General features: G+C 40.1%; 1 protein-coding gene across 1 annotated transcript in view; it reads right to left on the reverse strand.

Annotated features, from left to right (window-relative positions):
* Window positions 1–6,543: 6,543 nt before the first annotated feature.
* CCDC134 (coiled-coil domain containing 134) overlaps window positions 6,544–12,672 on the reverse strand; it is a 40,783-nt gene continuing 34,654 nt past the window's right edge. Inside the window, exons 7-8 of the mRNA XM_067469169.1 lie at window positions 11,288–11,359; window positions 6,544–9,060 (exon numbers count right to left, since the gene is read on the reverse strand). Of these exons, the coding sequence (XP_067325270.1) occupies window positions 8,935–9,060; window positions 11,288–11,359 (198 nt within the window). The 3' untranslated portion in view covers window positions 6,544–8,934. The remainder of the gene's footprint in view (window positions 9,061–11,287; window positions 11,360–12,672) is intronic.

Here is a 12,672-nt window from a genome sequence, read left to right on the forward strand (position 1 = left end):
ACAAACGAACATTACATTTTTATTTATATAGATAGATTGAGCCATCAGTCTCTGAGAGTGCATCTTACACTGTTGAATTAATGCAGTTTGAAACTGCTTTTAACTGTCACGGTTCAATAGTATACAATCCTCAGAGTAGTAACTCCCATTGTCCTCTGACAATTCCTACACACCCTGCTAGTATTTTTAAGTTGGTCATGATGGGTATGTGTGTTTAGTTTGATCCAGGTTCACCACTGGTGGGATTTACATGGCTTTCCAAGTGTGGGTGGACTACAGTTCCAATCAGACCACCACAACCACCACCTTCTCTCAATTATTTTAACTTGAATCATGAGGTATGTGTGTCAAGTTTGGTTCAGACTCATCAAACCATATAAGAGCCTTAGTGGTTCAAACATATATATAAATAAGCATACTTATATATATATAGTAAGGATTTGCAGCATCACATATATTTAGTTTGTTTTGGTACAATCTGTGATGCCATTGTACTTCAGCGAAAGTGTCAAATGTATCTTCGGCCAGTGTCCCGTGAGGCTGATTCTGTTATTTGCATAATGCACTGTATGGTCATAACCTGGATAGATTGAGAAGAACCATCTTCTTGGGACTAACCTTGTGGTTTCTTGATTAATGGGAGCAGAACTGAGAATTAACTCAGAACCACTAAGTGGCATAGCAGTAACTCTGCCAGGAAAATCATAAATTGAATTCAGGTGTTATACTTAATTGACGAGTTTTAGTTCCTTATGTTTTCTAATTCTCCAAAACCTTTTCATCAAGTGAGGTGAAAAGAAGGAGGGAAAGACAGCTAGCAAGTAGCTTGATGGTATAGCCAGAATGTTTGTGCTTCATATTTTGAGATAGGAGTGATGTTCTACTTGGAGATGGAGAATTTTCTGAAAGCTCACAGTCACAAGTTGCACATGTGATAAGTATTTGGCCCCACTATTTATAATCTCTGTCTATATGCCCATGTATGGAGAGGACAATACACTTGTCAGTTTAGAATAATGATTCATACGTCTAGGAAAGGGTGTGCCATAATATAATCTGTCGAGCATTAAAATGCCAAAAGATTATACACCTTTTTAGACAAGTAAAACAAAAAGAGGAACAATGGGAAAACACAGCAGTGTTCCATTTCCTCCCTTTTCCTACTAATAGTAAAGGTAAAGGTTTTCCCCTGACATTAAGTCCAGTCGTGTCTGACTGGGGGTTGGAGCTCATCTCCATTTCTAAGCCGAAGAGCCAGCATTGTCCGTAGACACCTCCAAGGTCATGTGGCCAGCATGACTGCATGGAGTGCCATTACCTTCCCGCCAGAATGGGACCTCTTGATCTACTCACATTTGCATTTTTTCCCGAACTGCTAGGTTTGCAGAAGCTGGGGCTAACAGTAGCAGCTCACCCCACTCCCCGGATTCGAACCTGTGACCTTTCGATCAGCAAGTTCAGCAGCTCAGCGGTTTAAACCACTGCACCACCAGGGGCTCCTTCCTACTAATAATGTGTTTTAATTTCCCATTTAGTACACAGCTATAATCTAATAGCTAAACTCAAGCCCTCAAACCCAAAAATTAATAGGTGCTCCACCCATCCGCAGAGTTGCTCCTCCAAAGAGCAGAATGCATAGATAAAAACTGCAACCATCCATCACTATGGGCTGATGGGAAACATCAAGTTTTTCTACTTTAGTGCAGTGAAAACAATGTCATGGAACATTGCACACACTGCATATTTCTTTCAATAGTTTCAGCAAACAGAACTTTACTGCACAGACGTTCCGTCTACAGAGGGATCACCATGCAAATCTGCAACAAAATGCACTGTCCAGGATCTAAATTGGTTATATCACATGTCAAACTCAAGGCCCATGGGCCAGATCTGGCCTTCCATGCCATTTTATGTGGCCCTCCAGATGCTAGACTACATACAGTTCTGTATTCCTCATCATTAGACAACATGATTAGAGCTGATGGGAGTTGTAATAAATCTGAAACGCTGCAGATTGTCCTGTTTTGTCAGGATAGTGGGGTTTGAATTTAGATAGAAGGCTTGTGGATATGATTTCTGACTTTCAAATGCTCTTTAACCTTTCCCCAACCTCAGAGCCACAAGTGTTGTTGGGTTGCTATTCCCATTATTACTAGGTCTGTATGGCAAATAATGAAAAGTGATGAGAGCTCTCATTCAATAAGATCTAGAATGCAAATAGGGTATAAACAGAAGAGCACTGACCACTCCTTTTAAAAAATTATAGTGGACCTTCTGTATCCATGGATTCTCTGTCCATAGATTCAACGGTGCTCTGAAGGCAACCACAGGGCTGATGTGGCTCTTGAGGAAAATGAGTTTGACACCCTTAGGCTAGATATTTTGATGAAAAAGTTTAGGTCCATATTCACAACTGCATTTCTCATAACTGTGAGCGAGGAAAGAGGCATTCTGTGCTGTCTCCTTAAAAAAACATTTCACATCACAACCAACGTTTTACTTTTCCACATCACCCACCTAAACATCTGTTGTGTAATGAATGACTCACTAGTTGCTTTCCAAGCCCATGAGAAATTGAGTACTTTGAGCAAGATATACAGGGTATTTCAAAATAATGGATGCAATTTCAAACCAATACATTATATGGTGACAGCATGGTACAATTACATAAAACGTTCCCAATGGTTTAATGACTTATCAAATTTTATTAACCATTTTATAAATGTCTATGTGCCATCCACTTGCTGTATGGATACCATCGGATTTCAAAGCAAGTCCATCTTTCCTCTCCTCAAATTATGGGTTTAATTTTAATTTAAGCTCTAAGAGAATTTTCTTGAGACATTGGTCACTGGGAACTGTACTTTAGAGTTATTTATTTTTATGTATGTTTGAAAACAACCCTCACACCATTTATGTACAGTCAACACAACTCACTAAGAGTTCCTCTTAGCTAGTGGTTCTCAATCTTCCTAATGCAGCAACCCCTTAATACAGTTCCTCATGTTGTGGTGGCCCCCCAACCATAAAATTATTTTTGCTGCTACTTCATAAATGTAATTTTGTTACAGTTATGAATCATAATGTAAATATCTGATACGCAGGATGTAGTTTCATTCACTTGACCAAATTTGGCACAAATACCCGATACACCCAAATTTGAACACTGGTGGGATTGGAGGGATTGATTTGTCATTTGGGAGTTGTAGCTGCTGAGATTTATAGTTCACCTACAATCAAAGAACATTCTGAACTCCAGCAATGATGGAATCGAACCAAAACTTGGCACACAGAACTCCCATGACCAACTGAAAATACTGGAAGGGTTTAGTGGGCACTGACCTTGAGTTTTGGAGTTGTAGTTCACCCACATCCAGAGAGCACTATGGACTCCAACAATGATGAGTCCATAGTGCAATGAGTTCATAATACTGGTGGAGTTTGCGGAAAATAGACCTTGATATTTGGGAGTTGTAGATGCTGGAATTTATAGTTTACCTACAATTAAAGAGCATTCTGAACTCCACCAACGATAGAATTGAGCCAAACTTCCCACACAGAATCCACATGACCAGCAGAAAAATACTGTGTTTTCTGATGGTCTTTGGCGACCCCTCTGACACACCCTGGCAACCTCCCCAGGGGTCCTGACCCCCAGGTTGAGAAACGCTGTTCTAAGGTAAACTGAAAATAATAAAAGCTCTATCACTGTAAAAACATATTAACCTTTCCATATCTTTAACATTGATAGGAGAGTTTTTCCTGGAATTCAGCCAGCATTAACTATAGATAAAATGTTGTTCTGCAACTTTATAGCTTCCCCTCCACCATCACCACCAACTAAATCATGCCATATTTTCACAAGAGATAGCAAGAAATTTAAGAATTAAAGCAATAGCTGGAGCTTCTTTAACATTCTCAGGTACAGCTTCGGGAATAAGTGTGTTCATGGCAGTCCTTTACCAAGCATAACCCTTTTTCTATTCCTCCTTGGCCCTATTATTTCAGATTCACGGAAGCAACACAATACAGAAAGTCAATTGGAGCATGATTATTTCTGGGGTTAAAATATAAACAGTGCCAGCATGTTATAGTGGTTTGAGTGTTAGGATGATGACTCTGGAGACTGAGATTCGAATCCCTGCTCATCCATGAAACACACTGGGTGATTTAGGGCAAGTCATACTGTCTCGGCCTCAGAAGAGGAAAAGGCAACCCCCCTCTAAACAAATATTGCAAACAAAACCCTGTGCTAAGTTTGCCTAAGGTCACCATAAGTTGGAAACAAACAAAAACAACAACAAATAATTTGAATATAAGCAGCCATTTTTAGGCATAATGGATTACTCTCCATCAAAATAAATAAAATTTAGGCTTACATTCTTCATATGCTTCTAGTGTCTTGGTGTCCAAATACTGTACTAATGGATGCAGAAACAGGAGACACAGAAAAATTAAAAACAAAAATATGGACACATTTCTTGTTGATAAGAACTGCCAATAAAGAAAAAATGCCAAATCTAGCATTTATGTGTTGAATAAAGTAACCATAAAGCATTGATCAATCTACCACAATAAAACATAAAATAAAAATGAAAAAGACCAAAAAAGCACATGCACTTAGGCTTTTAATAAAAGATACACTTGAATACTGCAACAATAAGAGTGCAAAAATGTTTGTAAATCTTCTATTGCAAGTATTTTACCAAACAATGAAAGTAAAGGTAAAGTTTTCCCTGACATTAAGTCTATTCGTGTCCGACTCTGGGGAATGGTGCTTATCTCCATTTCTAAGCCGAAGAGCTGGCATTGTCCATAGACATGTCAAGGTCATGACTGCATGAAGTGCCGGTACCTTCCTGCCAAAGTGGTACCTATTGATCTACTCTCATTTGCATGTTTTTGAACTGCTAGGTTGGCAGGAACTGGGCTAACAGTGGGAGCTCACCCTGATCCCAGATTTGAACAGGCGTCCTTTTGGTCAGCAAGTTCACCAGCTCAGCGGTTTAACCTGCTGCACCACCAGGCTGAAATAATGACTCAATATAATGTTTTTCTCTGTGTAGGTTTGTTTATGCAGGTTGTTTCTCCCTCACCCAGCTATCGTTTCCCTGAGTGCAGCCTGCTGTAAAAGGGGTATGGAATCACTGTCTAAAACAAAAAGAATGAAAAAGGGCCATGATTTAGATTATCTTCATTTTCCAAATATCAGCTAGTGAAAACACTTAAAAAACAGTTAGACAAGGAGGCAACAGTGTTATAACGGGACATGAGATCACTGCAAGTCCATAGCTAGAAAATGCAAGAAAAGGTTTACAATCCAACTTGTGCTTCAACAAGCCCTGAAACAAAGCTCATTTGAAAGTTAATTTGCAGCTGATAGGTGCCGTAGAGTTTAATATAGCAACCATTTAAATTCCAAAATACTAATATTTTGGGCCAGTAGCTATAGTACTTAAAATGTATTTAAAGAAAACCAAATACTGAGGATACTATGAAGCATTTATAATGAACTAGTTGCCCCCTGCCACGCGTTGCTATGGCCCAGTCTGGTGATCTGGAAAATAAAGTAATGAGAAAGTGTTGGTTTCTAATATATGTAATTTCTTTATGCTTGTGGGTAAACAGTATTAAGTTTTCTTGCCCTGAAGGGGGTTGGACTGGATGGCCTTAAGTATTTTCTATTGGTCATAGGGGTTCTGTATGGGAAGTTTGCCCCAATTCTATCATTCTTGGGGTTCAGAATGCTCTTTGATTGTAGGTGAACTATAAATCCCAGTAACTACAACTCCCAAATGCCATGGTCTATTTCCCCCAAGCTCCATCTGTGTTTCTAGTTGGGCATATGGAATATTCGTGCCAAGTTTGGTCCAGATCCATCATTGTTTGAGTCCATAGTGCTCTCTGGATGTTGGTGAACTACAACTCCCAAACTCAAGTTAAATGCCTACGAAACCCTTCTAGTGCTTTCTGTTGATCAAAGGAGTTCTGTGTCCCAAGAGTGGTTAAATTCCATCATTGGTGGAGTTCAGAATGCTCTTTGATTGTGGGTGTACTATAAATCCAGCAACTACAACTCCCAAATTACAAAATCATTTTTTTGAGTGAAGGACATACATTGGGTTGTTAGGTGTATTGTGTCCAAATTTGGTGTCAATTTGTCCAGTGTTTTTTGAGTTATGTTAATCCCACAAACAAACAGTACATTTTTATTTATATAGATGTCAACATTTATGCTTTAAAGCCCCCCCCCCCCCCCCCGGGGCATGAGAAGCAATGTATTCCCATGTAATAGTTAAAAGATTGTTTCAGGAATCCCTACAACTGCTCCAGAACTGAGCTAGAAGAATCAGAAGAATGAAGAACAAATATATTCTGAATTAAAGTCGTGACAGACTCTAAAATCTCATATGGCAGCTTATAATATTATATCTGTATCTATAGGAGGAGTCAGTCATCTCTCGTGACCAGATACAGGAGCATGTGACTTTTATCAGTGTTTCCAAAACACAAACGGTTCATGAACTAGGCATCAGATTTGGGTGGTTTTTTAAAACGTTCAATTTTATTCAAGAAACGCAAAGTTAATTTCCAGTTTAAATACATATCGGAAAAACAAACAAAGCGTAACCATCTCTCTTCATAGAAAATAAAAGCAATCTCCATCTTTAGCCTTGTAAACAGCCTGAAGGCAGCACATCGAAATCTGCAGCATCCACAGAAATACCCTCCTTCCTCACAAAATAATCTTCCATTGGCAAGAGCAAGCTACCCTAGACAGCTGTGCAATTCATTCAAGGCCTGAAAATAAAATTTTATCCAAAACTGGCCTTGATAGAAGTAACATGTGTGCCGAGTGATAGCACAGCAAGTGGTCATACAGGATGGGGAAGTACGATGCCCCAGTCATCTGAATTTTGAGATTTTTCTTGGTCTGGATCAATTCCAGTCCTGGACAAAAGCTACCCATTGTGCCAAAACAGAGTCATTTTGGGGCCAAATGCCCAGAGTGTGCTCATGTGTTAATGTGTGAATCCACAATTCAACTCATCAGTGGAGAAATATGAAATGGAAAGAGAGCATTGACTATGGCCAATGTCAGTCTTTCTCTAATATAAAGCCAATAGTACAGTGTTTCTCAACCTGTGGGTCCCCAGGTGTTTTGGCCTACAACTCCCAGAAATCCCAGCCAGTTTACCAGCTGTTAGGATTTCTGGGAGTTGAAAGCCAAAAACATCTGGGGACCCACAAGTTGAGAACCACTGCAATAGCATAATTGAAAGCTTAACTGCGTAGCTCTAGGACAGTGGTTCTCAACCTGTGGGTCCCCAGAAGTTTTAGCCTTCAACTCTCAGAAACCCTAACAGCTGGTAAACTGGCTGGGATTTCTGGGAGTTTTAGGCCAAAAACATCTGAGGACCCCAGGTTGAGAACCACTGCTCTAGGAAGAAGCCAACATGAAACAGCTGGAAGGTCAAGAAAAAAATCAGTTTTTTCCTGGAACAATAAGGTAGTAGATTAGCAAGAACACATCCTCAAAATTCCACTGATTGGAAGAGGAATACCCAACTGCTAGGTTTTTTTAGTATACTTGTAATGGTAAGAATAGAGAACAAAATCACATTGTCAGACTCTCTGTTTTATCTTCTGTATTAGAACAGTGGTACATTTGATTCTTGTCCTCCTGTCATTTCAAAATAAGGGTCATCACCAACATATTAAAGCATGTATTAAGTGAGGGAAGGGACTGTAACAAAAAGTCAAAAGTCAGAAGCCACAGACAAAACTGTTTCCTGCTTTCATCACTGGACAAAGGAATTTATATGGCAGTCTGCATCACCGATATGTCCAAGTATTGGTGGGAAAAACAGATTAGTCTGTCATAAGAAAAGAGAACGAGGTCTTCAACTTCATGACATTTTCGGCAATTAAGCCTTGTGCAGCGCTGGTAATACTGTTTTTGACAATATTATGACCATTAAGAGCAGCATCGAGACCCAATACCAACAGAACCAGTTCATACAGAACTATGATGCAAAACAGTCTACTATCGTGCCTTTCTTTCCTTGTTCAAGTCAAGACTTGAATACAATTTTCCTGTTTCTTGGCAGGGGGTTGGACCTGATGGCCCAGGAGGTCTCTTCCAACTCTATGATTCTAGGACACACCTTCATGATGCATACCCTTTCTAACCATCTTCCCAGACCCAAATTTGTTTGTTTTCTCCCCTTTTCAGGAATGAAACAATGTGATGAAAAAGAGGAACACTTTGACAAAAGCAAGATGTCATTTAATCAAAAAGGGTTTTGATAGCCATGATACTTTAAAAACACCTCTTTGATATATCCCAAGGCAGGGTACATTTCAACACATGGCAGTTTAAGAATACCCTCTATCATGAAGTATTTCCCCAAAATGTGTATCTCTAATACAACACGAGTCTCACAATGTAAGCCCCACCATGTTGTCCCCATGTCACACTGACTTCTTGACTTCACACAAAACATTGTGTCCTGTGTTATTCGCTATAGAAGCAGAACATACCAGAGAAATTCCCTTCCCTTTCCCCTCCCAACCAGCATCCTTCAGATTACTAATTGGCAAAGCCATGGGAAATAAACAAACAAATTTTAAAAAGACACAGAAATGTAAGAATGGTTTCTGACAAACTCTATACATTCCAAGTACCCAGAAAAGTCTCCCCACTAGGAAATGTGCTCAAAAACTCCACCTCTATTTGGCCCTTTCTCCCAGCTCAGTCCAATAGGTGACAATGTCCTGCTGAAAGAAGAAATAAAATCTCCCAGACTTGACAAAACAAAACTTCAACTTCCTGGCATTTTCCTGAGGTCACCAAGGGACTGGGATGTTCTTTTCCAGCTGCCTCAATTAACACCAGCACAAACCACAGTGACAGGGCAGGTGGCAGCCGCATTACAACTCAGACTGTGAGCGGGAGATGCGAGGCCCCTTGCGGATTTCCTTCCGTTTCTCCTCTTTCTTCCTTCGCTTCTCTTCTTCCCGGAGAGCCTTCTGGAATGTGTCTGCACTGGGGAAGAACTGACAGCAAACAGGATGAGCTCAGCCATGTGAGCACAGAGAGGGGCAGGTAATTACATCTCTTCCAACCAATCTCATAGACCGCTGGCTAGCAATGCCTCTTCCTTCAATTTATGCCCATTTGATAGTTCTGGAATTTCAGTGACCTTCAAGGGAAACAAAACTAGCCACTAGCTCAAGGGAAGGCAGCTATAAGGTTGCTCTCATGCATCCCATGTAATTACTTAACACAGACGGGTAAATGCATTTGTACCTCCTTCTATCAAAAGGAAATTTCCAACACCCACCAACTACCAAAAGCAACTAAGGTCTCCTCCAAACTGACCAAAAGCCTTGAGATTTGGTGGGAATTATACCTATAATTATTACAATTTTATATGGTATTTCTCCTGTCCCAGTTTATCTGCTCTTTTTAAAGACAGGGCGGGAGGTGTTTCCCCTCCTGCTTCTGCTACAGGTAAATTCCATGCCTAAAAATGTATTGTTTCAGTTTCTCTTGTATTTTTGTGTGTCAGAAATGACATGAGAAACTGCAAGTCACTTCTGGTATGAGAGAATTGGCCATCTGCAAGGATGTTACCCAGGGGACGCTTCTTTCATGTCCTCGCATGGGGAGCTGGAGCTGACAGAGCGAGCTCAAACTGCTCTCCCCGAATTTGAACGGCCAACCTGTCAGTCAGCAATCCTGCCGGCACAAGGGTTTAATCCATTGCAGCACCAGGGGCTCATTCTGAGTAGTGCCCCTGATTAAGAGTTGAACGGCGGTATGACCTTTGCCAGAGAGGTTTACCTCTGTCTTCTTCCCTTATTGAATTTCTGGTTAGTAAACTGAAAGTTTCTTCTTTCCCTGCCCCACTACTCCTTTCTTTTACAGTTGTATTGTTATTACAGCAAAATCCCTTAGCATGATAACTCTCTCTCTCTCTCTATTAAAGTGCAAGATAGGGACAGTTGATACTGAATATGGGGGGGGGGGGGGGTTGTTGCATTCATGGATGGACTGACGACAGACATTTCTTTATTACAGTCCAAAAGCCCAACAAATATTAATTAAATTAAATTAACATCATGTAAGATAAAAATACAATGACCATTTGGAAGCAACCCCAGAAATAATAGTCAAACCATACAGGCAATACTCATTTCAGACATCTTTCAGTGAAACAGAAGTTAACTCTGCTCTAATCCCAACATACTTCAGACAAAAGGTTGTTAATTACCAAGTTTTTATCTTCTAATAAGAAGCTGATATAATATTGGACCGGTCAAGCCAGTAGATTAGTCAATGACAGATTACAGGCACTCTCCAAATTAGGAGCAAGATAGGTCCTGTAGGTTTGTTCTTAAGTTTAATTTGTTTGCAAATTGTCAAGTGTGTATGTGTGTGTATAAGCTTTAGATAGCACAGGGAAGGGTTAACACCCCTGTGGAGTTTGTTTTGCTGCCTGTGCCCCTGTTCAGAAGATTTCATCTCACTTTCTGTCCTTGTGATAATTGGATTTTGAAAAAAATGGCTTGTTGTGGAAACAAGGATTGGTGCTAAAGCTTCAGTTGAGACACCTTTTCCCCATGATAACTCTCTCAGGGGTAAATTTCCTTTCCTAGGGGTAGATTTCTCTCACTTCCTGTTGTCTTAACCCCGTTTGTAACTATTAGTCTTTTGTAAGTTGGATGTTCATAACTCAGGGACTGCCTGTAATCGTGTGCTGTGGAACCTGCTTACAGAATCCACAGAACAAAAACATATGCTTCATGGATTCTACCTCTTGGTCATAATCCAGAAACATAATCATGTAGTTTAAGAGAGACTGGCCTTAGAGCATTTCGGAAGGAAGAATACTAAATCCAACCTTTGTGAAAAGTCTATGATATTTAATGACAGCCAAATTCTAATAACTGTTACAATGCATGCAATCCAAAATCAAATTACCCCAATATTTATTTCAACTATTGGCCCATTTGGAGACTGGGAAACTTCAAAGTAAAATATAATCCTATACCTCTAAACTGGCTACCCAGTCCCACTGGTCATCTTGTCTGAAGGAGCACTTGTTTAGGATGTAGCTGCACAACTTTCCTTTGGAGGCAACTATCTATAATATGAACTAAATAAGGAACTTATTTGTATTTGACTGGCTGCATAAGATCCATTTTCAAGCAAACTCACAATTTGTAAACAGAGGAAGGGGGAAATGAGTATGATAGAATCTCAGCTTTATTATCTTACTTCAGAGTTATCAGTTTTAAATGGATTTCGGTAGTCTGGAGATCTCTCACTAATTCCCAGCTCTTGGGCCATCTGCAATGAAAAACATAAGAAAATTATGAATGTCAATCTAATTCTTATATTCATAATTTTTTCCTCCCTGTTGCCAACAAATGCTTTGCCTTTCAGGATTGTCTCTATTAGAGTTCCACACCTGCATAATTTGGCAGTTTACTGAAATAGCTCCTCAAAAAGCTACCCTCAAAATAAGCCTATCACACTGCAAGAAATGTTGAAAGCCTTTCTGGACTGCGTTGCTAAGTTCACAGTTTACACATGACCGGTGAGGATGATCTACAGTCAGCATAAGCTGCACACAGAAGTTGTATTTATTTATTTATTTATTTGCTACATTTATATACCACTTTTCTCCCCCTAAGGGAACTCAAAGCAGTTTCCAACATTATAAAGGCAAAATTCAATGCTGTACCTACAGGTGAAAACCAAAAGATAATAGCAATAACAATAACATATAACTATAAATTAACCTAACCAAATTAAAACATAAACATAAAAGAACATTTAGATATAAAGCATAAAAATTAAACATCGATACGATAACATTTATATTAAAACCCACCAATAAGCAACATGATTTAAAAACAGTTATTAAAATCACGCCATCCAAAATCAAGTCCATAGTAATTCCATTGGTCCGTTCACTATTCCTTATTATTTTACTGCACTACGAGCTTTGCTGTCCGAAAGCTTGGTCGCATAACCACGTTTTTACTTTCTTCCTGAATGTTAGGAGGGAGGGGGCTACTCTAATTTCACTAGGGAGGGAGTTCCATAGCTGAAGGGCCACCACTGAGAAGGCCCTGTCCCTCGTCTCCACCAGTTATGCTTGCTAGGAAGATAGAACTGAGAACAGGGTCTTCCCAGAAGATCTTAATCTCCAAGGTGGATCATAGAAGGAGATAAGTTCAGACAGGTAAGCTGGGCAGGAACCGTTTCGGGCTTTATAGGCTAAAGCCAGCACTTTGAATTGTGCTTGGCAGCACACTGGCAGCCAGTGGAGCTGGCATAACAAGAGAGTTGTGTGCTCCCTGTACCCCACTCCAGTGAGCAATCTGGCTGCTGCCTGTTGGACTACTTGAAGCTTCCAAACAGCCTTCAAAGGCAACCCCACGTACAGTGCATTGCAGTAGTGTACCCTTTATGTAACAAGAGCGTGGACCACTGTGACGAAGTGAGACTTCCCAAGGTATGGGTGCAACTGGCACACAAGTATTAATTGTGTGAAAGCTCCCCTGGCCACCACCGAGACCTGGGATTCCAGGCTCAATGATAATTGTACATGATGGAGTGGACACTTATACTAAATCAGAAGATCAACACACTGG

The sequence above is a fragment of the Anolis sagrei genome, chromosome 5 (assembly GCF_037176765.1).
Source record: "Anolis sagrei isolate rAnoSag1 chromosome 5, rAnoSag1.mat, whole genome shotgun sequence".
In the NCBI taxonomy this organism is placed as follows: Eukaryota; Metazoa; Chordata; class Lepidosauria; order Squamata; family Dactyloidae; genus Anolis; species Anolis sagrei.